Source organism: Choloepus didactylus, chromosome 10 (genome assembly GCF_015220235.1).
Source record: "Choloepus didactylus isolate mChoDid1 chromosome 10, mChoDid1.pri, whole genome shotgun sequence".
In the NCBI taxonomy this organism is placed as follows: Eukaryota; Metazoa; Chordata; class Mammalia; order Pilosa; family Megalonychidae; genus Choloepus; species Choloepus didactylus.
This window is the reverse complement of record NC_051316.1, coordinates 93025695-93051792: the sequence shown is the minus strand read 5'-3', so window position 1 is coordinate 93051792 and position 26098 is coordinate 93025695. Positions and strand designations below refer to the sequence as shown.

Below are 26098 nucleotides of genomic sequence, written 5' to 3'. Positions count from 1 at the left end.
CAGTTTGGGGTTATTACAGATAAAGCTCCTATAAATATTTGGGCATGGGTCTTTGGATATAATTTTTCATTTATTTTGGGTAAGTACCTAGGAGAAAAATGGCTGGGTCAAGAGGTTAGTTTAACTTTATAAGACACTCTCAAACCATTGCGAATCTTTTAAAACCCATTAAGATGATGGTTTTTCTAAAAACCTGCTTCATGACTTCTTAAATAGCAAGTAGTACCTTTTCTTCTTAACTCAATATTGTTAAGTGCCTCTGGGCTCTTTGCCTGCTGAGGTGTAGAGGCTGTCTGCCACTTTGCTAAATGGTCCCAAGCTGCTGTGCTTTCTGAGCTCCTTTGTTTTTAACGTTTTTCTGCCTCTTTCCTCACTGGCATGATAACTGGGATGAAGAACATGGGCTCTGGAACGTGGTACATGTTCCATTGGAGTTCTTAGCCCCCCATAGAAGCCATGTGACTTTGGGCACATTATTTAGCCCTCTCCAAACCTCCACTGCAAAATGATATAATATTGCCTTGCAATGTGCAGGTAATGCATAGTGAATGCCACTGTTATTTTATCATCTGATCTTGTGATTATCCCAGAGCATTGAGTAAGGATGCTCTCTGCTGCAAGGAACAAAAAAGCACAACTCAAACTGGCTTCAACAATAAGGACATACATTGACTAACATAACTAGAAGTCCAGAGAGGAGGTGGGCTTCAGGTTGACTTAATCCGGGAGCCCAGGCTCTGCTTCTTTGGGAGTCTTTCCGGTCCATGTATTGGCTTCATCCTCAGGCTGGTGGCAAGATGACTACTTCCATTCCCCATGTCATGTCCTGGCACAGAAATACATCCAGTGTAAAGAAGAGAGTCACGTCTAAAAGTTTGTCCCCAACAAACTTCTTCCTCCACATTGGCCCAAATTGGATCACATGCTGCTTTGAGGTGAATTGTGCCACCCCCTGCCCCAAGATACATTAAAGTCCTAATCCCTGGTTCCATTAATGTAACCTCATTTGGAAATAACAGTTTTGGAGATGTTATTCATTAAAATGAGGTCAAACTCATCTTTTGTGGGCCATTAATCCAATATGACTAGTGTCCTATTATAAGCAGAGGAAATTTGGACACAGTCAATAAGACAAAGAGAGAGATGGCCATGGGTTGGAGGCAGAGATTGAGTCAGGCCCTAAAAGCCAAGGAATGCCATGAGTGGCTGGCTATCCACCAGAAGCTAGGAGAGAGGCATGGAACAGATCCTCCCTGAAAGAGGAAGCATGGCACTACGGATCCTTTGATTTCAGACTTCTAGCTTCCAGAACTGTGAGACAATACATTTCTGTTGTTTTAACCCCACAAATCTATGGTACTTTGTTACATACAGCAACCCTGGCAAACTAAGACATGTACCCATATCCAAACTGATTGCTGACCATTACTGACAAAGGGGTGGGATTACACCTAGACCAATCAGACTCATCTGCAAAGCTAGGTTGGAGTCAGCTTCCTCTGAGGCTCAGTTCCTGGTCAATGGGCCATGGCACCTGTGGCAAGTGAGTCTCTAGATGTTGATCCCTTGGTCCTCAGGACAGCTGGCCAAGGCCTATGGTGGCCCTGGGTGGAACAGGGTCCTAGGCATGCCCGTGATTCCTGCAGTTGGTGAGCTGGGTGGCCAAGGTGGCATTCTACCACTTGAAGTTCTATTTAAGCAGCCAGCCACAGAGGGTACCACTGCCCATGCTGGCCAGGGGGGCCCATGGATCTCTTGCCAGAGGAGAAGTCTTGTCCCTTGTGCCCAAAGTGCAGCTTGTGCTCCTAGCAGGCATAGCTCCAGGTGATTCCTCAGCTCTTTTCACAAAGGACATACTACCCCTGTCTGCACTGACTTGCCCTCTGACAGGCTTCTGAGGGTGCTGCAGGTGACAGAATTAATGATGAATGCCCGTTCCATACATTAGAGCTTCATCTTTATTCTGAAATTCTTAACACGGAAAAGTGCCATTGGATTTTAAATCCATTGCAGGAATTTCAACATTCCATTTGTCAATGAAATAAGGGAAAGGGTTGTTCAAGTCTTTAACTGTAATTTTAACTGTCTGAAAATTCTGAAGGATTAAAAATGGTTTAAATGTTATCACCTGTTTATGGAAACAAAGTTTCTCACTAGGAGCAATCATCAAGACCTTGTTAAAACACAAATTGCTGGGCCCTACCCACCAGGCTTCACATTCAGTAGGTCTGGGGCAGGGCCAGAGAATCTATTTCTAACAAGTTCCTTGGTGAAGCTGATACTGTTGGTCCACGAACCACACTTCAGGAACGACTGGTTTGGGGAACAACACTGAGGGCTCTCAGGTGAGTCCAGTATCCATCTGACCTTAGAAACTCAGGATCATTGTTCAGAAGATCCAAGAGGGGTCAAGCCTTGACTTAGTCTGGGGGAATTTTCTCACTCAGCTCCAGCCGTCAGGGCCTAGACTCCACATGGTCTTTTCTTCTCAGGCTACCTGAAAGAAAAAGCCCGAACCACTTTGGAGCGCAGCTTCCTTCTCCCCAGGGCAGTACTGTAGCAGTTGCATTAGGACACTGAGGAGGTGTTCCTGGATGGAAAGAACTGTTAATTGGGCCCTTGGGCAGATGGAAAAGCCACAGCCTAGCCCCCCTGAGGTATCCCCTGTAGAGAGTTGCAAGCTGGGCTGGGGCCCTCCTGCAGGACCTGACAGCTCCTTCTACATGTGTGCTTTTTTCTAACTGATAAGGGAAGCCCATGTTCATTGTTGAAAGCAAAACACAAAGAGGAAAATCACATCGCCAATGTTAACATTTTAGATAGAGCTGCTGTTGTTATTTTTCAATTTGCTCTAGAGCTTTTATTTCTTAATCTGGGTGGTGGCTTCATCAGTGTTTATTTTATTATAAATCTTTAAACTGAACCTATGCATTGCATATGCCTTTTTGAAAATATAGTTGACAAATTAAAAAAAAAATCAAAAGTACCAAAAAGAACATACAAGACCAAAAAAAAAAAAAAAAAAAAAAGAGAAAAGAAAAAGAACAAAATTGGAGGACTCACACTTCCTGATTTCAAAACTTGCTACATACCATTTGATGCTGAAGGACTACAGAATGTTTAGGATTGATCGCATAGATCCAGAAATAGATAGCATAATGCTGTGTGATGGTAGCACGGTATTGTAAGTACACTGAACAAAGATGTCTGTGAGTAAAGCTGAAAGAGGTGGGATAGGAGAATGTATGACACCAGAGGTAACGATAGATGATAAAGACTGGGACTGTATAACGTGGCAAAAACTGGAGTGGCCAATGACTGTTACTAAATATACAAATATAAAAATGTTTTTGCATGTGGGAAAGCAAATGAATGTCAACCATGTAGAAATTTGAAAAAGGGATGGTATTCAGGAAAAAACATAATCAAAGCAAACTGGAGTCTATGGTCAACAGTAACATTGTAATATACCTCCATTAAATGTAACAAAGGCAATATGCCATTGCTAAATGTATATGAGAAAGGGATATAGGGGAGTAATATGGGATTCTTGGTAGTGGTGTTATTTGCTGTCCTTAGTAGTATATTGTATTGTATGACATGTTATTTTTCTTTTTAACATTTTTTCTTATTGCTAAAAAAAAACAAAAACAAAAACAAAACAATTTTTCTTGTAGTAATCAGTATGTTCAAATGCTGATTGTAGTGATAAATGTACAACTTTATGATGATACCATGAACAACTGATTGTACACTGTGGATAAATGTATGGTATGTGAATATAAGTCTATAAAATTGTAGGAAAATATATATATAGGAGTAAAAGTGTTGGAGAAAACATGGTGAGACCAATGATGCCTCACCAATATGGACTAACTACAATGTGTAAACTCAGAATTGAATCTTAGAACATAGCCTAACGTGGACACAATAATTGTAATAGTACCTAGATTGTAAGCTCTTACAGCAGTTAACTCTATCCCTGAATTGTAAGGCCTATCTCTAAACTTTGAAATGCTGATCCCCTAGCGTATGTTGTCACAAACATTGGGACTGGTGGTTTGATGTGCTGAGCCCTTGAGCATGGGACCTTGCCCTTATGAAGCTCATTACCACAAAGGAGAGTCTAAAGTTGTATGTAATGGTGCCTAAGAGTCTCCCCCTGAGTACCTCTTTGTTGCTCAGATGTGGCCCTCTCTCTCTCTAACTGAGCCATCTTGACAGGTGAACTCGCTGCCCTCCCCCCTACGTGGGACCCAACTCCCAGGGGTGTAAATCTCCCTGGCAACGCAGAGTATGACTCCCGGGGATGAATGTAGACCCGGCATTGTGGGACTGAGAGTATCTTCTTGACCAAAAGGGGGATGCAAAATGAGACAAAATGGTTTCAGTGGCTGAGAGATTCCAAATGGAGTCGAGAGGTCACTCTGGTGGACATTCTTATGCACTATATAGATAACACCTCTTAGGCTTTAATGTATTGGAATAGCTAGAAGTAAATACCTGACACTACCAAACTCCAACCCAGCAGCCTGGACTCCTGAAGACAATTATATAATAATGTAGATTACAAGGGGTGACAGTGTGATTTTGAAGACCTTGTGGATCACACCCCCTTTATCTAGTGTATGGATGAGTGGAGGAATGGGGATAAAAACTAAAGGACAAATGGGGTGGGATGGGGGGATGATTTGGGTGTTTTTTTTTCACTTTTATTTTTTATTCTTGTTCTGGTTCTTTCTGATGTAAGGAAAATGTTCAGAGATAGATTGTGGTGATGAACGCATAACTATGTTATACTGTGGACAGTGGATTGCATATCATGGATGATTGTATGATGTGTGAATGTATTTCAATAAAACTGAATTAAAAAAAAAAAAACTTGCTACATAGCAATAGTAATCAAACAGTGTGATAGTGGCATAAGGGCAGACATATAGACCAATAGAATAGAATTGAGAGTTCAGGAATACACACTCAAATCTATGGTTAAGTGATTTTCAACAAGGGTGCCAAGACCATTCAATGGGGAAAGAACAGCCTCTTCAACAAATGATAATGGAGAAACTGGATATTCTCATGAAAAAGAATTATACAAAAGATTAACTCAAAATGGGTCAAAGAGCTAAGTTTAAAAGCTAAAACTATAAAGCTCTTAGGAGAAAACATAGGGGAAAATCTTCATGACCTTGGATTTGGCAATGGTTTCTAAAATGTGACACCAAAAGCACCAGCAACAAAAGAAAAAATAGATAAATTGGACTTCATCAAGATTAAAAACTTTCTTACATCAGAAGACACTATGAAGAGAATGAAAAGACAACCCACAGAATGGGAGAAAATACTTGCAGACCATATATTTGATAAGGGTCTAATGTCCAGAATATATAAAGAACTCTTACAACTCAACAGCCAAAAGACAAACACCCCAATTAAAAAAATAGGAAAAGTGCTTGAACTAACATTTCCCCAAAGAAGATATACAAATGGTCAATAAGTACATTACAATGTGCTTGATATCATTAGCCATTAGGGAATTGCAAATTAATACTACAATGAGTCATACTTCACACCCACTAGTATGGCTGTTACATATATAAACAAAACAAAACAAAATAACAAGTGTTGGTGTGGATAGAGAAACAGGAACCCTTATACCTCGCAGGTAGGAATGTAAAATAACGTAGCTGCTGTGGAAAACAGTTTCGTGGTTCCTCCCAAAAAATTAAACTCAGAATTACCATATGATCTCACAATTCTACTCCTAGGTATATACCCAAAATAACTGAAAATAGGGACTCAGATTGTTAAATAAAAATAAAATGGCCCTCTACATTGGGAATTGCATGGAGGGGTCCCCTTGCAAGGACTTTTTTAAAGATAAAACTGACCAAGGACAGGACTTTAAGAAAGAATGGAGCAGTCCCCACAAAGTTGCAATTTTTGCAACATGTAGTGATTAGCTGGTCTTGGTCCAGTAGGGATAGCCTATTAAAAATGGACAAGTATGCTGTACTAACCAATATACATCTGCTCCCCACTTTAAAAGACCCCCCCCCCATGTAAGCTGAAAACTTAATGCCCATCAAAATGTTTCTTCATTTGTTTCCCTGTTTGCCCTATATAAGCTCTTCCTTTTCACCCCCTCTGCAGAGTTCCCTTTTACTTTCTAAATGGAATGCTGTCTGATTCATGAATCGCTCAATAATGCTGTGAGATCTGTTAAGTATAGTGGCTGCCAACAATGGACATTGCCTGGAGAAGGCCCCTTTCTGAAGGCCCTTTTCCAGAAGACAAAAACAATTGACCTGCAGAGTTTTTCTAAGAAAATGGAACACATCCTACAGGGTTGCTGTTAAGCAACATCTGATGATAAAACTCGTTCCAGTTCAGTAGAGTTAGCTTAACAGATTGGACAGGCATACCATATTAATCAATGCATATCTGCTCCCCATTTTGTAAGACCCCTCCCCCCATGTAAAATGGAATCAATGCCAGCCAATGAGAACATTTCCTCCCTTGCTTTACTCTTGGCCCCTATATGAGCTTCCCTTTTCCACTGCCCCACTCATGAATTGCTCAATGAATCTATGAGATCCTACATTTCATGGAGTTTTTCTCAGACCCTAAGCTACATAAAAAGTTTTTCTTTTATCAAGATACTTGAATGTCAATATGTTTTATTCAATAGGGAGAAAATTAAGGGGTCACAGGAATGGAGGGAACCACAAGCTGAAGAATGTGGTAGGCATTAGTCAGTCGGAGAAGGCAGGGAAGTTTGTTTGGAGATTTCAGGTGACCCTGGGGTGACCCTGGGGTGCGCGACTGAGGTGGTGGGAAAGGTCACTGGAGATGAAGATGTCAAGGAAAGAGAGGCCAGGTACAGTAAGGGTTGTCCTTGAGAATGTTAATGTCTCCCAGAATCCAGGGCGACACATGAGTCACGTGACAACCCCTCACGAGTGGCTGACAATGAAACAGAGATGGCGGCCCGGCGGGAAACAAATAGGAGCAGGTCTGTACACACCGCGGCACACTGTGTACAGGGAGCTGGTGAGGAGAAGGGGGATGTTGACCCTTCCTCCTTTTTGGCCAAAGACAAAGGGGATGTAGGAAAGGGTAAGAGTCTGGGTGGTCTGAAGAAGCCAGCTCTGTCTCTGCACTGCCAGCTGACTGAAGGCCGGCCTGTGGTGCGCAGCTGACCTGGCTAGGTGTGTGCTCTAGTCACAAACTTCTTCTGTGATCCCTGTTTGAACCTCAATTTCCCAATATGTATCAAAGGGTCCAGGTTAGAGGTTTAAAGCTCCTTTTGAGTCAGAAGAATCGAAGACCGAAGAAGGGTGATAAAAATGGCAGAGGCAGGAAGCTAATCCTTGAGAGGCTGGGCAAGACGAGGCTAGGCCGGGCAGGAGGCGTCGCTCGTCTCCATGACGACGGCGCGCGTGGGCCGGAAGTGGGCGGAGCTTCCTGTGGGCGGGGCAACTCTGTGACGCCAGGGGCTGGGCCTAAATGGCGAAACGCGAGCGGCTCACGGGGGGGTTTGAACTGGCCAATGGGCGAGCTGCCGACCGGGTGTCGGAAAAGGAGGCGGAAGCGGGGAGGAGTCGCCGCTGGAGCTGGACTGCATCCGCCGCGGCGTCTCCATGGCACGACCCTGGCCTCCGACTTCAACGACTTCATAAGGAGACGTTTCTGGGCACAGCCTTGTCGCTCCTGGTGAGATGCCGCCGGCACGCAGGACTGAGGGCGTTCCGGGGCGCCCCGCGGCCGCCGCCAAGCCCAGTCCCCACCAGCGGAATCGCCCCGCCTCCCGTCCTCCAGCACGGTCGCCCCCCGCCGGAGTCGCCCCGTCCTCCGGCCCCCGCCGGGTCGCCCCCGCCCCAGCCTGTAGCGCGCTCGTCCCCCTCCTGTCAGAATCTGGCCCCCTGCCCCGCCCCCTGGCGCGGGGCTTCTTCTCCCGCTAACGGGCGGGCCGGGCGGCCTCCCTCCTCTCCTGGTCACCAGCAGGGCTCTGCTCCCTCCTCTGCTGCCCTCGGGCAGGGCTTCGTCATTCTCTCTATGGGCAGAAATTGGCACCCTCCTGCCCACTGGTGGGTGGTCGTCCCTCCTCTCCACTGACGGAAATTGGCCCCTGGCCCTCTTGCCCGCCAGTGGGATTCGCCCTGTCCGCCTCTCCCTCCCTGCTGGTCTGCGGCCCGGATTTATCTCCGCATGGCAGTTATTTGCCCGCTCCTCGTAGGCAGCGCTGTCTCCCGGGAACCACCTTGGGGACACCCCAACACCGCTGGAGCGGGTTTGCTCGTCCAGGGGGCTCACCCGTGGGTCCCTCCCCGCTCCCTGCACAACCGGGCGTTTAATCCTCTAACTCGGGTATTAAATCCCAGCCGACCTTTGCTGCTCCCAGGGGAATTTTGCGTGTATCTTCGGGTGTACGGACTAGCTGTCTAGTGCCCATTTTCCCCAGGAGCCTCGGCTCTTCCCTCCTTCAAATACTATTGGTTCTTTCCGCTCTTGTGCTGGGAACCCCCCTTCTCCTAGGAGACTGTTGCTCCGGCCCCGCCCCCAATATCTTTCCAGCGCCCAGCGCCGATTCCGGCCCCTGGGGGCCCACTTGGGCCTAGAGGTTCTCACCCGCCCTCTACGCACGCCTGCCAGCACTTCAGGTTTTCCCCCAGTAGCCATCCACCTTCCCTCCCTAGTGGGGCCTGGGCGTAGTGGTTCTTTTGCCTTGCTGTTCCTACCGTATCCGTGGGGAGGGAACTCCCACTGTGACCCCACCCGCCTACCGGCCGCCCTCCCACCACCCGACAGGTCGCTCAGCCTCTCCTATCTCCCCCCACTTTGGCAGGACAGTTGCTGTGCGACTTGGACAGTAGAGGAGCGCCTCCCAAGTTTTCATCCAACTGCCACCCCTAAAGCTTCCACCCTCCTCCCCTCAAAGAGAGGACGTTTGATGCCGGGCCCCTGAGATTCTCATTGACAAGCCCCTCTGGGTCCCCCTGAGCAGAGCCTGCTGACCCAATTGCCCACCTTTGCGGCTTTGATGCCTAGCCATGTCTGCCTCATCCTCAGGCGGCTCCCCCAGGTACTGCCAACGTGGGGGGCGCCTCTTCTGTAGGGCAGGGAAAGGTGGTCAGGGGCCCCCAGGCCAGGCTCGCTAGAGGCTTCTCTTTTCAGCTTCCCTGTTATGTGTTCTGAAATTTTGGTGCAAGAAATTAAAAAACTGGTTTTAAAGGATAGAAAGAAGCACACACATGCTCAGTCCCAGCCCTGGCTCCCTCCCTCCTTCCCTTCCCCCCCCCCCCTCCCAGGTACCACAGCTTCCTGAGAGCAAACAGAGTCACCAAGGAATGGTTTGTTTCCGTGGATTACTAGGCCTAGATCCTTTTTGAGAGGAGGCCAGGTGTAAATAAATAAGAATGATGTAGGAGCTACCAGCAAGGTATTGATGAAATCAACGTGGTTTGATGGGAAGCCTGTTGAGGGAAAGAGATTTTCCAAATCTACTGAGTTTAAGGGAGCAGAAATGTTGTAAGTGGGAGAGAGAAAAAAAAACTTTCTTGTCACATTTGGTATCCTTTGGTTAAATTATTAGTAGAGTTCAATAAATTTTCTCTTTTTAAAGGTATAATATACATATGGCTAAGTGCATAATGTGTATTTTTATGTTGCATTTTTATGTAGCATCAATTTTCTCCAAGCATTTGTGGGGAGGGTAAGATGATATTTGGGGGCTGCCAGGAGGCAGTGGGATGAACCAGCTGATCTTTCCACAGTCCCTTCCCATCCTGAAATTCTTGGATGTACTGCTGTCAAAATTTTGGAGCAGATTACAGTTTTGCTATATTTACAGGTTTGGGGGAGTCTGTATATGCATAAGCAAGGTGAATTACACATGACATGAAAAAGAACAAACCTGGCTCTTAGAGGAGCTTAAAGGGCAGCAGGTGGAATATTTTGAGAAGTAGGTATTCTTTTTCATGCTCCTTACTGAATACTTAGTCTTATGTTTGTGAGTTTTAGTCACAGTGACTTTTTGTTCCTGAGCCCAATGCTCTGTCTTATGTCAGCCATTTACTGGGCATTTCTCCAGGCTGTCTCTGCTGAAGGCACTTTCTGGGTACTTTTACCCTTGGCCAAGCTAGTACCTTGGTTGCTCCTCATGGGCAGTCTGCTTTTTGTTCCCAATGACAACTAGACTTCAGCAAAAGGTCACAATATGTGTGATGCGATAGCAGGTTAAAAGGTCAGTCATGCGGATGCTCATCACCCCCTGTTTCCATCCCACTGCTGGGCACACCATGCATGTTTATTGATAGTGTGAAGGGAGTCAAGTAATTCCTGACTGGTTCTCCTAGCTGTGAACTTGTTAGCCACGATACGCAGTGTGTAATTTCGGGAACTCTAAGAGATAGGAGAGCCTTACCTTGCTGCTTATAATCGGTTCTTGTGCCCGGGTGCAGGTTTCCATCGTGTGGGAAGAACGGAGTAACGAGTCTCACGCAGAAAAAGGTCTTGAGAACACCTTGTGGCGCGCCCAGCGTAACTGTGACGGTAGGTGATGTGCACACAGGGATCAGCCTTCTCCAGTCTTTGCCCCTGCCAAAAATGCTTGTGTATGCTTTTTCTAGGTGCTGCCTTACCCTGCTGGGCACCTGTCATGGCCTGGGTACCTTGCTAGGTGCTGTCTTGCATATCTGCTGATATTTTTGTGTGTGTGTGCCTGTGATAAGGCTGCCGCCATTTATGAGGAAATTGTCTTAACCTTCTCCTTCTAGACAAATTCCAAAAATCTTTAGAATAAAAAAGGAGTGGGAAGAGGGGCTGGCAGGGGCAGGGGGTAGGGGTTGGGGTTGTAGCTGGGCTTTTGTCCTACTCATGTTTTCTTTAGAATCTATATGATCTTCTCATCCTTAGCATTTCTTCTAGCTGTGATTTCATTGTCTTTTTTATCTGCCTGCTGCCTGATTCATTTTGCACCCTAACCATTTTATGTGTTTCTCATGCTAATCTGCATGCCCAGTTCAGATTATCATGTGGAAGCTTTCACTGCTCTCCAGCTGTGCTGTACTAAATCCAAGTAGGAGCTATGCATTCCAGCAGGCTTGAATGGAGATTCAGCTCTGAGGAACCTGGGGTCTGTGTTTGGGCTCTAGTAGAGCTGATGGATCTTGCAGACCCCTCTCTGGAGTGGACCTGGCTCCCTCTGGTGGCTCTCAGCAGGGATCTCTGCAACAGCCTGCTGAATGGCACTCTCCTCAGTTCCTGCCTGCATGCCATTAGGTGGTAGCTGTCCTGCTCGCTTGGTGGCTAGGCTTTCATTGGCCCCCAGGGGCTGTGAGCTCTGTTTTTTATGCCCAGTTTACTCATCCACAGATCAACCTTTTTTGTGTTATCCTCCCCTGCCTGCCAGAAGCGAATCATGAAGGACCGCTCTTCAACTCCCCCCTTACATGTTCACGTGGATGAGAACACCCCTGTCCATGTCCACATAAAAAAACTCCCGAAACCATCAGCGGCCAACAGCCAGGTAGGAGCATGCCAGTGGGACAAGGTAACAGCTGTGGATTAGGGCGACACCTCCCAGCTCAGCCTCCTCGCACTGCAAACTCCAAAAATTTGCGAGACAAATATGCTGCCTTTTGGAGGTCATTTGCTCAGTTGGAAGGTAGGCAGTCCTGTCATCCAGAAGCAGCAGCAGTAGCTTTAGTCAGAAGAGGCTCCCCTGCAAAGTTGGAGGTGGCCTCTTCTGATGCCACCAGAGTGATGCCATGGCCAGCTGTGCAAGGAAGTGACCCTGGGTTTCTCCCTTTCCCCAGAAATCTCATAAGCGTGGAATGAAAGGGGACACCGTGAATGTACGGAGGAGTGTCCGGGTGAAAACCAAGGTACCTTGGATGCCCCCTGGAAAATCATCTGCCCGGCTTGTGGGATGCAAGTGGGAGGTAAGCTCATTCTTGTTCAGGCTTTTCTTCTCGGACTGGTCAGATTCTAGCAGGCCTCAAATGTGGTATGATTCAAGGTTGGCTGTAGCTACTGGAGACATCCCAACAGGCCCCCATTTACTGAGCACCTTGCTTAACCCTGCATGTGCGTGAATCTTCTTGAGTCCTTGCAACACTGCTATTGGTAGGTTCTGCTATCCCAACGTACAGATGAGGAAATGAAGGGCCTAGAGAGGTGAAGTCACTTGTCTGGAGTCTCGAAGCTAGAAAGTAGCAGAGCTGGGTTTAGGACCCAAGGGTGTTTCATTCCATAGGCTGTATTCTTAGCCACTCTGATTTTATGTGAGGAGCCACGTGTCTTTTTTCATATAACTGTTAGAGGATCTGAAGCATACTTTAAAATAAATATACCAGAATATACATATCCAAGAAGCATCGCCTCTTTTGAGGTAGTCCCCATAAGAGACCATGCACATATTCCATAGACTCCATCAAAACCATTTTTAGAAAAAGCTGCTGGGAATTACTGCCTTCAGTATTAGTTGTCAAGGTGCCCAAGAGAACTGGTGTCTTTTTTTAGCCACACTTCAACATGTATTACTTCTCTGTCCATCTATTTATTCATTCATTCTTCCACCCATCCAGCCATCCATCCTCAGCATACATTTACTGAATCTTCTCTGTGCCATACACTTTTGGGCATTAGGTTTACATCTGCAAACTAGCAGACTTGCCCTCATTTTGCTCCCCTTCTAGTCAATTGTAATGCTAAAACTCAATGATAAGACAAGACTAAAAGCCTTTTGGCCCTGTTTTATACAAAGATCTCATGATTAGGACAAGTAAAGGGCTCTGGCCTACATTAAAATAACAATGCCTGGTCTATTTAAAAAGATTTAGTCTTTTTTTCTTATAATATATTGCTTTTAAAATTAGAAATAAAAAATAAATGTAATTCTTTTGAAATTTATATTCAGGCTTCATGGTTTTGACTCCCTCCTTTGCCAGTTTTATCCCTGAGAGACAAAGGGATTAGGGAGTATTCTAGGTAATAAATGGAAAGTGTTCGACCACCATATATATAAAGTCCAAGAAAGATTGGAATTAAACTGCTGTCTTAGACTTTTTACTATGTGAATCTCACTAATAATCAGTGAAGTTTAAATTTAAAGCAATCAACAATATATTAAAAACAAAATCAATGAATATCATTTTTATTGAGTGGATAAAAGTTTAAAAGATTACAAACACCTCATGTTGGCAAGAATATAGGGTATCAGCAAACTTTTATAGATGTTTTTGGTAGGACTTTAAAACTGGTTCACCTGTACTAGAAGACAGTTTGGCAACATCTGTCTAAACATTGATTCTGCTCTTTTACATCTAGGTATTTTCCTAAACTTGTCAGAGGAGTGCAAGAGTCTGTGTATAAAGATGTTTGCTGCAGTAGTGTTTGCAATAGAGAAAAATTAGCAGCAACCTAAATGTCTGTCAGGAAGGTATTGGTTAAGTTATGATATATCTATACAATGGAATACCCTGTAGCCATTATAAAGATTAAGGTAGATATTTATACGTGAAAATGAAGCATGGAGCTACACAGCATGTAGGCTTTGGCCCTTTTTGCACAAAAAAGGGTGTCTGTAACCTTGCATGTGTGCGCATTTGTTTGTATATGCATAACATTTTCTGGAAGGATATACCAAAAACAATAAGCAGTGATAATCTGTGGGGTGTGGAATGTGGGGAAAGTTTTTATGACCTGTTTGAATTTCTTTATAACAAGCATACATTTCATAATTAAAAATGTTTTTTCAAATAGAGAAAAGTCTTAGTGTAGTTTTCAAGGTAAGAAACCAAAAGATATGCTGCTATGGAAATTGACTTCCTGTTGACTTGGGTGGCTGGGAGCTATGGTCTCCTCCGGAAGGCTCAATACCCACTTCCATTCCTGAGGCCACAGAATCCTAGAGATGGAGGGACCCAGAGAGGTTACTTGTCCAACATCTTTCAGCATTTCTTCTTGCATGCTTTTTCTCTTGGGCCAGCCCCTTTCATTTCCCAGTGGCCCTTCGTTTGTGGGAGGCTTTAGCCTGACCCTTTCCATAGTGTAGACAACAGGAAAAAGATCTGAGGGAGTGGAAGTTTGGGGTGGAGCTAGGAATGGAACACAGAAGCTGCTGTGTGCATGTGTGTGATTTTGTTTGAATTTTAAAACCCTTTCTGATACATGAGATTGTCTTTGGGAGGAAGAAGGTCTAGGTTTTTTCCTTCTCTCCCTTATGAAAGGCAATCTACTTCTATTATGAAAAGTTGGAAATACAGAAAAATAGACAATCCCTGTAACTCTACTACTCAAATCTGGCTGCTATTAAGTTTTAAAAACTTTTTGTTGAAAAGTACAGAAAAGTACACACATCATAAGTATATTGCTCAATGAATATTTATAAATGGAATACACTTGGTAACCATCACCCAGATCAAGAAATAGAACCTTGCTACCTTCCCCAGAAGCTTACTACCTCTACTTCTCTACCACAGAGGATAACCACTGTTAATATTGTGGTATATTTACTATCACGCTTTTTCCTTTGCATAGTTCTCTCTCTCTCTTTTTTTTTTAAATATATAGTTATAATCATACTGGCTATATATGTGTATATATATATATGTATATATTTTATTATCCTTTTAAAAATTAAAAATAACCTTTTTTCCTATAAAAGCAATACATAGTCATTGTTGAAAATTTAGAAAATCCGAATCAGCACAAAGAAGAAAAAAAAAACAGCCTTTAATCCAGCCACCCTGGAGGACCCATGTAAACTCTTAATTGGGGAGCCTTCCTGATCTTTTCTTATGAATAGACTCATTCTTTTGATTTTTGTAAAAATAGGATCATATGTTACTTATTGTTTTATAACTTTCGTTTTTGTGTAAGATATTTTGGCGCTTTTTACATTGTACATTGTTTTTTTTAAGGCAGTATTCCATTGTGTGTATATTCGTAATATTATATACTTAACCAATACCATCTTGTCATACATTTAGCTATAACCTTGTCTTAAATTGAAATATTGAGTCATGTCTTTTTTTTTTCTTTTTTCTTTTTTCATAAATCCCTAGAAATAGAATTGTTGGGACAAAAGGCACATGTGTTTTTTAAATTTTTTTTTTTTTTTTTTTATTGCACCCTGTGAGTTCCATTTACACCCTTGTTAACACTTTCTTCATTCCTGATAGCCGACATCTTCCCCTGGAAATTGACACAGAAGCTTAGCAACCTCAGCTTAAGAAGGGCAAAGAATTGTACAAATAATGAGAAGTATACAAATAATACATCAGAATAAATTTATAAAATGAAAGTCAGGTTCAGTATATCAAAAATATCAATGGAAACCCTGGCCCTTAGAGTAAACTATCTTTCTTAATGGAGTCAAAAGCTGCATTATACAGCTTTGCATAAATGTTTCTGAGGGGCATATGCATTTCTAAAAAAAATATTTTTTAGGTTGAAATATTTTTAAAGTATTTTTCAGATAGCATACCTTTTCCTACCCCTAAATAGTTCTAATAATATTTTTACATAATCAAAATATCAGTTAGTCCTAAAAGCTTATAAAATTTTCCCACTTGTCCCTAAAACACCTTTTACACCAAATTTGTCTATGCTTTTAACTAAACCACTATCATATTCATGTTCAGTTAAAAGATTTTAAATCTTTATGAAATATTTAAATACATGAAAACATTTATTGCCTGAACTTTGGGTATTGTTAATATTTTTGCCAATTTGTTACATCTTTTTTTATTTAACTTAATTAACATTGTAACATAGCTTTTTCTTTCTATGTTAAAAATCCTTCAAAAAGATCATTTAAAAATGGATAGGTAATATTCCATCAAATGGGTGCAGTGTATCCTCCTTCCATGGATCCCTGTTGTTGGATATTTAGCTGTTTTAGTTTCTCCTGCCTAATAAATAAATGAGCCTCCAGTGGTCACCCAGGTATGGTGGAACTGATGGTTTAGGTTTTGCCTTACGAGTTCATGTGTCTCTACTTCCTCTTTGTCAGAATCCAACTCGTTGCTTAGAGATCACTCCACCATCTTCAGAAAAACTGGTCTCAGTGATGCGGTTAAGTGACCTCTCTACGGAAGATGATGACTCGGGTCACTGTAAAATGAACCATTATGATAAGAAGATTGACAGTTTAATGAATGCGGTTGGTTGTCTCAAGTCTGAGGTGAGAGGGGTGCCCTGAGGATGCGTGGGAATGCCCAGGTGGGTTTCTGGTGGGTGCTTTCCTTAGGCTGCCTCTCTGCCACCTGTGGATGTTCCCAGAGAGGTAGCTGGGGAAACCTAGGGTACCACCACACTGGTAATGACCCTCTTAATGAGCACTTATCTCAGGGCTGATGTTTTCCCTGCCTGGTGCTCCCCATGGATGGCCTGATTTGATTTTTTTATAACAGCAAATGAAGTTAGGGGTTTTTATTGTCCCCATTTTAGAGATGAAGTTCCTGGGAAACTGGGGTCTGGTTTTCCATTTTACAGAAAAGTTTAACAACCACCACCCCAGGAGGCAAAGGAAGTTTGTCTTCAGTTGCTTAGCTGTCTCTTTGGGTGGGATACGGAATTGGAAACAACCTGGAAGTTCAAGGTCCCCAACTAGGCAGTTGGCACTAACATGCAGGACTTGACTGCCAACAAGGCCCTTTGTCTTTGATCCTCCACTTTGTTATTGAGTCCCATGGACCCTCCTGAAGACAGTGTGGCTGGCTGCTTGGCAAGTTTCTCTTTTCCCCATAACCCACAGCTGCAGGGGCCTTTTTATGACATCTTTCCTCCTAGGGTGTGCCAGCAGAACTATGGTTTGCATCCTGGCTCTGTGCCCAGCCAGCTGAGTGACCTTGTAGAAGTCACTTAGCCTCTCTGGACTCAGTTTTCTCATCTATAAAATGAGGAGAGGAATAATATCTACCCAGAGACTTTGTGAGCATTAACTGTGCCCATAAAGGACCCTGGCACAGGGCCTATGTAGCTACATAGCTCTCAATTGGAGGTGCCCTTATTTTGGTTCAAAGCAATGGACATAGCAGTGTGGCAGAGGGGAAGCAGTTCCCCTCAGTGGCCCCTGCCTGTGTACCCTTGCACAGGTCAAGATGCAGAAGGGTGAGCGCCAGATGGCTAAGAGGTTCCTAGAGGAGCGCAAGGAAGAACTGGAGGAGGTGGCCCAAGAGCTGGCTGAGACTGAGCACGAGAACACGGTGCTGAGACACAACATCGAGCGCATCAAGGAGGAGAAAGACTTCACCGTGTAAGGTGGCCCCTGGTCCTGCCTCGTCCCGCCCTCCTGCCAGGCTCCCCTAAGCCCTGGGAGTGTAATACAGCAGAGGAGGCAGACACAGGCACTGGCCTTATGTCTTGGAACACAGTCCAGCCCGTGGGACACCTGGTCAACACAGTCACACAATTACCTGATTGCACTTGTGATTCACACTGTGAGGAAAAGGAGAACCCCACAGAGTACAGTGGACAGGGTGGGGTGGTCAGGGAGGACTTTTTGGAAAAAAGTGACATTTAAATGGAGTGCTGCAGGATGGTTAGGAGTTAGGTAGGTGGGTGTTGGGGAAAAAAGCATGCTAGATGGTGGAACAGGGTGTGTGAAGGCTGCAAGATAGGGAAGGGGTTTGTGATTGAAAATGGAAAGCAGTCTGGAGTGGGGGCAGGAAGGTGGGCAGAGAATGAGGGGTGCTACAGAGGTTGGCAGGGGCCAGCTCTTAGAGACCACTTTAAGGTGTTTGCTTTGAGGGCAGTTGTAAGCCATGTAATGGTGTTAAAAAGCAGGGACATGGCATGATCAGCCTTGGCTTCAGTGTGAAGAGTGGATGGGAGGGCTCAAAAACAGATTTGAAGGTAATATTCAGGAGGCTGGGGCAGTGGCCAGGGGGCAGAGATGATGATGGTGAGGACTAAGATGGTGGCTGTCTGAGAGACAAGCAGGGCCACAGTTGGCATATTGTCACCTGGAGTGGAGGCCCTGGTCAGCTGCCCACATGGGGCTAACTTCTGGCTCTCATCCTTCCAGAAGGCCCCTTGGGCCAGATGGGCTGTCCCTGCCCCCTCCCCCACTGTTCCCTGACCAGGAGGTGAGCCTGGCAGGGCATTGTGAGGCGAACCTCGGAGCTCTGGGCAGGCAGGGGCCAGGGAGGGCTCACAGAGCCCTGTTCTTTCTGGCCCCAGGCTTCAGAAGAAACACCTCCAGCAGGAGAAGGAGTGCCTCATGTCCAAGCTGGTGGAGGCTGAAATGGATGGAGCCGCCGCTGCCAAGCAAGTCATGGCTTTGAAGGATACCATCGGGAAACTGAAAACGGTAGGTGGCAGGCAGAACGACCACAGTCCTGGGACTGGACCCAGAGAGGGCACACCAGGTAGGGGACAGCCCCAGGCTGGGGTGTGGTCTCTATGTAGTCATCAGGCTGACTCTATGACGTCTCAGGGCCAGGGGAGGGCACACTTAACTCCTCAGCCCCCACCCCCCATTTTCAATCCCTGGATCCCTGACCCTTAAAGATGACCTCTGGTAGCCAGGGCATCTGAGGAGACCTCATCATGGGTCACCTGGGATCACATTGAGTCAAGGCATGCAGTTGATTCCTGCAAGTATCTGCCACCATGTGTCTTCCCCCTCCCTCGCCTCTTCCAGGAAGCCTACCCCAACTGCACTTACCCACACTGAGCTCTTCGGCCCCTTTCCTTACCTGTTGCTCTCGGAAGGCTTAGATTCTGCCCATCCTTTTAGTCCCAGTTCCCCCAGAAAGTTTGCCCTTGACCACCATGGCCCTGTATAGAGGCCTGTTTTGAAATGCCCCAGCTTTTGTCTGAGCTTTTTGGCACCAGGCCCTCTTATGTCCCTGGTGGGGCCTGCCTCTGCTGTCTCCTCTCTTTCCCCCCTGCACCTAGTGAGACTGCTTGTCTTCCAGGAGAAACAAATGACCTGCTCGGACATTAACACCCTGACGAGGCAAAAGGAACTTCTCCTGCAGAAGCTGAGCACATTTGAGGAGACTAACCGCACCCTTCGAGACCTGCTGAGGGAACAGCACTGCAAAGAGGTGAGCTCCTGGCCTCTGCCCAGCTGGGGCAGGGGAGGCGTGTTTGGACTCGGCTCTATCCTTCCAGCATAGCATGCGCGTCCTTTCTGTCAGCCTCTTGGTCTGTAAAATTGAGATAGTATTGTAAAAAGGAAATAATTGGCGCCTGGCCTGAGAGGGCCTTAGAGCGAGCTAATGAAATCATTCACATAAATGCTTGGCGCTCAGTAGATGAGGACTGTCTTAGTTGTTTTTGAAGCTGGGCCAGATGGCACTTGAAGGACCATAGAAGCCAGTATAAGGGCAAACACAAATGTGTGGGATCATTTGTTTTCTTGAAAGGTGTTCTCTGAAGCATATTTTATGTTAGAATGATGCCGAAAAGAATTGACAGTATGAACATTTTCTTACTTGGTTCAAATTGAAGGGATGCCAAGTGCTTTAAAATGATGACATTTTTTCTTAGTTTAGCATCTTATTATTTTTTTTTACATTTTCAAACTCTTAAAAAATTAGTATTTAAAACAGGTAATATATTGCAAAGTGATGTACTGCCCAGCTTTCAGAATAAAACCTTATCCACATAGTTAAATCCCTCTTGCACCTTCTTTTGTGATAACCCTTTGTTTTGAATCTGATAGTTTTATCCCTTACATATGTATCCCTAAGCAGCGTGTAGTATTGTTTAGCATGTTTTTAAACTTGACATACGTGATTTTGTTTTGTGTGTTTTTCTGAGTTTGCTTTTTTCACTTAACATTTATTTTTATGAGATTTGTGCACTTTTACCCTTGAAACCTAAGATAATTTTCACTGCTGTATTTCATTTTCAGACTGTCACAGTTTATTTATCTATTTTTCTGTTGATGGACTTTATATTTTTCAATTGTTGCTGTTGCAAGCAGTGTTACTTTAAGCATTCACATACACTTCCTGGTGTACTGTTTGAGAGTTTCTAGAATAAGTTTCTATTAATTTTACTAGTTATGGCCAAATTATTCTCTAAAATATTTATAGTTGTTTCTTCCTAGCTTGGTAATCTTGGGCAGGTGATTTTTACCTCTCTGGGTCTCAGTTTCCTCACTTGTAAAATGGGAATAGCATCTTCCACATGGGGTTGATACACGAGTTAGAGATGATCTATGGACAAGGGATTTGCATACTACCTGGCATATAATAGGTGCTTGCTAAATGGCAGGGGGTGCTGCTGTATATCCTGGGACTGGTGCCTTTAGAAAACCTCTTCCTACCTGGTTTTTCTCCTTTTTGACTTCCTGGCTTCTACTATCCTGGAATCCCCAAATCTCCAGTTGAAGATGAAGAGTCAGCTAATTAGGACACCACCCACAGGTGTTCCCTGTGCAGGTCCAGGCTCTCTCTCGTCAATCCCTGTTTGTCACTCAGCACCTTCTCCCCACCATCTTGGTGGGGGAGTGCTCAGTGTGGTAGGAAACTGCTCAGGCTCTGACCTTATTGGTGTCCACCTGGCTCACACACACACACACACACACACACACACACACTCTCTCTCTCTCTCTCTCTCTCTCTCTCTCTCTCGCTCTCTCTCGCTCTCTCTCGCTCTCCCTCGCTCTCCCTCTCCCCTCCTCCCCTTTCATGTTCAAGAACAGCTCTGTTAGGGCCTGGCTCTGACATTCCCAGCTGTGCGACCTCAGGCAGCTTGTTTCTCTTATATAAACCTTGATCTCCTCATCTGTAAGATGGGGTTGCCGATAGTGTGTGGCTCTTAGAGTAGGGGGATTTGGTGAGGTCATGCACACAGGACAGCAGGAGAGCTGAGCGACAGTTTGGTTATTTAGTGTCCCCCTGAGGCATGGGAGGGCATGGGTCTAAGGGGCAGTGAGAGCAGCTTTAGGCTCTCGGTCTCTAGCCTAGGGTTTTGCCCATGTCCTTTGCCTTTTCTTGTTGCTGGAGAACCCACAGTGCTTTCTTTTTCCCCAGGAGATTTTGGGAACCAGGGATCCTTTTCCTCTTGGCTTGTGAAGGGAACCTGTGGGACTGAGGGAAAGGGAGGGTGAGCCTCCTTGAAGGGATACTCTGTTCAGGTGCCCTGGAGGAAGAGCAGGCTGTGTTCCCACACATATAGCCCAGTAGGAAAATGGGCAGGGACGTGAGCAGAGGCAGTTCAGAGAAAAGGAAACTCAGATGGCTAATAAGCATATGAAAAGATGTGGAGCCTCACTGGTAATTAGAGAAAGGCAAATGAAAACGGCCAGTGGATAACTGAAACTGTGGAACTGTAACTCGTAACATTTTTTGAAATTTGTTCTCTACTTGTTAAATTGCACTTGGAAAGTTATCACTTCTATGTAAATATGTTATATTCCACAATAAAAAAAAAAAAAAGAAAATTGAAACAAGAAAACAAACAAAAACAAACACCAGTGAAGCAAAGACTGGCAACAGGCTTCTGTCCTCTGCTCGTGAGTGTGGGGAAGAAGTACACTCACTCTCTGCTTGTGGCCACGTGAACTGGTAGAATCATTTGCAGGACATTTCAGAAGGCTATAGTAGAGTCAACGTCACAAACCTTCTAACCCAGCAATGCTAGAAAGACACTTTGTACATGCCCTGTTTGTAACTGCAAAACTTGGTAACAACCTGTATGGTCGTTAATAGAGGAGAGATGAAAAATCCAAGGGTAGATCTATAGGCTGGAAGGCTATGCAGCAACAAGTAAGAATGAGGTAGATCTATTTTTATTGATATGGAAATATCTGCAGACATATCATTGGGGGAAAAATCAAGTTGTAGCACAAAAATACAGTATGAAATAGTTTTTGTAAAAATACATGTTAATCCCTCCCCACACTTTATCTCCCCCCAAAAAGATATTTCTCTATGTGCAGCTGTATGTAAATGCATAGAAAAAGGATGGGAAGGAGACTTAGCACACTGATAACAGCAGGGTAGGATTTTGAGGTGAATATGAGGGGGACTTGAGCTTTATCTGGATGTTCACTAAGTATCTTATAATGAGAATGCATTCATTTGTTACTTCTATAATTACAAATACAATTTTTGGAAAAGGAAAAGAATCAATAAAATGTAGGCATCTGGGTTTATTCCTTGATGACTTGGCTTTCCTTTTGCCTTCCCTCAAAGGATTCCGAAAGACTGATGGAGCAACAAGGAGCATTACTAAAACGGCTGGCAGAAGCAGACTCAGAGAAAGCGGTAACAACGTTATCTGTTGTCACCTTCCTCACCCCCCACCTGCTTTAGTTTGGAGGGTAGAAGTGTTAAGAGGGCTTGGTGACAAAGCGTAGAAGTGCTGAGTGGGGCAGGAGGACTAATACAGAGCCCTACTCTGGGATTTCTCTGGGTCCTAGTTTCATGATTTGTAAAATGGGATAATTTTACAAGCCCTGCTCTGCTGGGGTTCTCTAGTTGATCACTTGAGAGTTTGAACCACAAAGTTGGGGTATTAATGAGGGTTATTGATGATAATGTTGATAGATATAGAAAATATCAGGGTAATGTTACTTGAATTTTCTTATTTGTGTTATGGATAGAAAGCCATAAAAAAAATACATACCTTTTGACTGATCAACTCGAATTCTGGGAATTTCTCCCTAGGCAGCCTGTTCCAAAGTCTATTCCGTGGAACCCCAGGTTCCTCAAGATGTTTATGGGTGCAAGACAGAAAAATAGGGTTCCATGGCCAAATAAATTGAGGAAATAACTGGTTGGCCTGAGCAAAACGTTTAACAGGTTTCTAAACTGCAAGACCTTTTGGAGCCTTTGATGTATTGATGCCCATTGTAAATCTCCAAGAGAGGGAAAGAAGATGAAGGTCAAGTTTCCCAAGGTTTGGCCCTTGGCCCTCCATGCCTGGCTAAACATCACTGTGGAAAATGTGGAAAATGAGAAAGGAGTAGAGATTGAGCAGTAATGATGATAATGCATAACACTGCATTCCCAGCTCAAGAAGACTTGTTAAATTGTGATAATATCAGTAAATGGAAACATTAAGCAATTGGTTCAAAAGATGACTTTTTTTTTTAATTCGGTTTTATTGAGATTATTCACATACCATACAGTCATTCATGGTGTACAATCAACTGTTCACAGTACCATCATATAGTTGTACATTCATCACCCCAATCTATTTTTGGAGATTTTCCTTATACCAGAAAGAATCAGAATAAGAATAAAAAATAAAAATAAAAAAGAACACCCAAATCACCCCCCCATCCCACCCTATTTTTCATTTAGTTTTTGTCCCCATTTTTCTACTCATCCATCCATACACTGGATAAAGGGAGTGTGATCCACAAGGTTTTCACAATCACACTGTCGCCCCTTGTAATCTACATTGTTATACAATTGTCTTCAAGACTCAAGGCTACTGGGTTGCAGTTTGGTAGTTTCAGGTATTTATTTCTAGCCATTCCAATACATCAAAACCTAAAAAGTGTTATCTATATAGTGTGTAAGAATGTCCACCAGAGTGACCTCTCGACTCCATTTGAAATCTCTCAGCCACTGAAGCTTTTTGTTTCATTTTGCATCCCCCTTTTGGTCAAGAAGATGTTCTCAATCCCATGATGCCAGGTCCACATTCATCCCCAGGAGTCATATCCTGTGTTGCCAGGGAGATTTACACCTCTGAGAGTCAGGTCCCACATAGCGGGGAGAACAGTGAGATCACCTACCAAGGTAGCTTAGTTAGAGAGAGAGGGCCACATCTGAGCAACAAAGAGGCACTGGAGGAGACTCTTAGGCATAACTATAAGCAGGTTTTGCCTCTCCTTTGCAGTAATAAGCTCCATAGGGGCAAGCCCCAAGACAGAGGGCTCAGCATGTCAGCCGTCAGTCCCCAATGTTTGTGAGAACAAAAAGATGACTTTTTTTAAAATGCAATTTTATTGAAAATACAGTCCATCCGAAATACAGTCAGGGGCTCACAGTATCATCACAGTTGTGCGTTCCTCACCACAATTTTCGAACATTTTCATTACTCCAGGAAGAAAAAAAAAAAAAAAAAAGGCAAACTCCAACCCAGCAGTCTAGACTCCTGAAGACAATTATATAATAGTGTAGATTACAAGGGGTGACAGTGTGATTGTGAAGACCTTGTGGATCACACCCCCTTTATCTAGTGTATGGATGAGTGGAGGAATGGGGATAAAAACTAAAGGACAAATGGGGTGGGATGGGGGGATGATTTGGGTGTTTTTTTTCACTTTTATTTTTTATTCTTGTTCTGGTTCTTTCTGATGTAAGGAAAATGTTCAGAGATAGACTGTGGTGATGAACGCATAACTATGTTATCATACTGTGGACAGTGGATTGTATATCATGGATGATTGTATGGTATGTGAATGTATTTCAATAAAACTGAATTTAATTAAAAAAAAAATAAATAAAAAATAAAAAGACCCTAAAAAAAAAAAAAAAAAGGAAACCCAAAACATCCTGTCCCCCTTATCCCCCTGAATATGACTTTTTAAACGTATATTAATAGTGATCACCTCAGAGGGAGGGGGAGAGATTATGGGGATTCTTCAGAATTTTTGTGTGTTTTTCAATGTTTTCCATAATTAAGATTTCTTTATTTTAAATTGCAAAGCAAACACATGCTCATTTTAAGGGAAAAAAATTTAGCACAGACATTAGGTCCTTCCTACCAGGGTTTCTGTGACATAGGCCAGTATACTTGGAATCTTGGATCCCTGGTGGCCACCACCCACAAGAGTCTCCCTCCCCACTGGGGGAGGCCTCCTTGCCCTTCCCAGGGAGCATATGATGGTGTATGTTCTTTCCCAGCGCCTGCTGTTACTGCTACAAGACAAGGACAAGGAGGTAGAAGAGCTACTCCAGGAAATTCAGTGTGAGAAGGTACCGTCCTCTACATTTGCTCCTTTTTATGAGCTAGTGGAACACAATTGTTAGGGAGTATGCTCTGGAGTTGGTAAGCTGGGTTCAAATCCTGACTGTGTGGCTTTCTCTCTCTCTCCAAAGGCTCAAGCAAAGACAGCATCTGAGCTTTCTAAGTCCATGGAATCCATGCGTGGACATTTGCAGGCTCAGCTTCGGTGCAAAGAGGCTGAGAACAGTCGCCTGTGCATGCAGATCAAGGTACCTGATTGCCCCATAAGGGAGGAAGGAGGAGGAGGCAAGGGCCTGACAGGCCAAGGAAGGCTTCTCTGCTAGGCCCCTGAAAGTGGCCTGGCCACAGACATCACAGACAGGTTTATGGGGCAGCTACTACCAAAGCACTCATGCTTCAGAGAGACTTTGGGGGCAGTGGCAAGAACATGAAGAGAGACCCTGGAGGCCTTGGGTGCCACACCCCTGGGCCAATCACTTAATTCCTTAGGTTCTCAGTCTACCTCATTAACGTGGAGAGGGGATGGTCTGCAGTGCTCCTTGCATGTATGAGCCCAGTGATCCTCTGAGGTCACAGCTTCTGTTCTTTGACTGATCATAGCCCTGCTGAGTGACAGGCAGAGCTGGCAGTTGACTCCTGAGTTGGCTTCTTTCCCTTCATACTTGCCGTCATCCCACATACTCTCAGGCAATTCCTGCCTGTGCCAGGTGAACACTCACCCGTGGACAAGCCAGTTATGACATATCCTCTCCCCTGAGGGAACTTCGGCCAGTAATTACAACCCTGTGTGAAAGATACTGTGTTGGGGAAGAATGCCTAGGGGATTTCCTTGACCACCCAGCCTGGAAGGTCAGGGAACATTCCAGAGGAGTTCCATCCTCATTTTAAGACCTGATAGTTTAAGAAATCTGGGAAACCCATTGATTTTCTGTAGTTTCTATTAAACTTGAATTGAGAAAATGAGAGATCTGGGGAGGGGCTGTCGGCAGCGGTATCTATGGTCCACATCAAGGACGCCCAAAGGACTCACGCAGTTGACCTGTTTTGTTTTCTCTCTCCTGCTGCCCCATTCCCTGTTTTTGCTTGTCTCTTCTTTTTCCTCTCTCCCCTTTTCTCTATGCCTTACCCTTCCCTTGACTTTCTCATCTCACTCCCACCCTCTCTCCTCCTTTCTCTTCGTTGTCCCTCCTCCCACTCCCCT

General features: G+C 44.4%; 1 protein-coding gene across 12 annotated transcripts in view; it reads left to right on the top strand.

Moving 5' to 3' along the window:
* Positions 1–7552: 7552 nt before the first annotated feature.
* The window catches only part of ODF2 (outer dense fiber of sperm tails 2), a 35980-nt gene continuing 17434 nt past the window's right edge, over positions 7553–26098 (top strand). The window contains exons 1-12 of one of the 12 annotated variants that reach the window (XM_037797517.1): positions 7609–7716; positions 8854–9085; positions 10464–10554; positions 11414–11530; positions 11820–11945; positions 16022–16192; positions 17106–17266; positions 18193–18322; positions 18933–19064; positions 22167–22238; positions 24834–24905; positions 25029–25145. In XM_037797517.1, coding sequence (XP_037653445.1) covers positions 9054–9085; positions 10464–10554; positions 11414–11530; positions 11820–11945; positions 16022–16192; positions 17106–17266; positions 18193–18322; positions 18933–19064; positions 22167–22238; positions 24834–24905; positions 25029–25145 — 1221 coding nt within the window. In that variant the 5' untranslated portion in view covers positions 7609–7716; positions 8854–9053. Of the gene's footprint in view, positions 7717–8848; positions 9086–10463; positions 10555–10631; positions 10682–11376; positions 11531–11819; positions 11946–16021; positions 16193–17105; positions 17267–18192; positions 18323–18932; positions 19065–22166; positions 22239–24833; positions 24906–25028; positions 25146–26098 lie in introns of those variants that run through there. The other 11 variants (XM_037797516.1, XM_037797525.1, XM_037797513.1 and 8 more) reach the window with 11 other exon arrangements.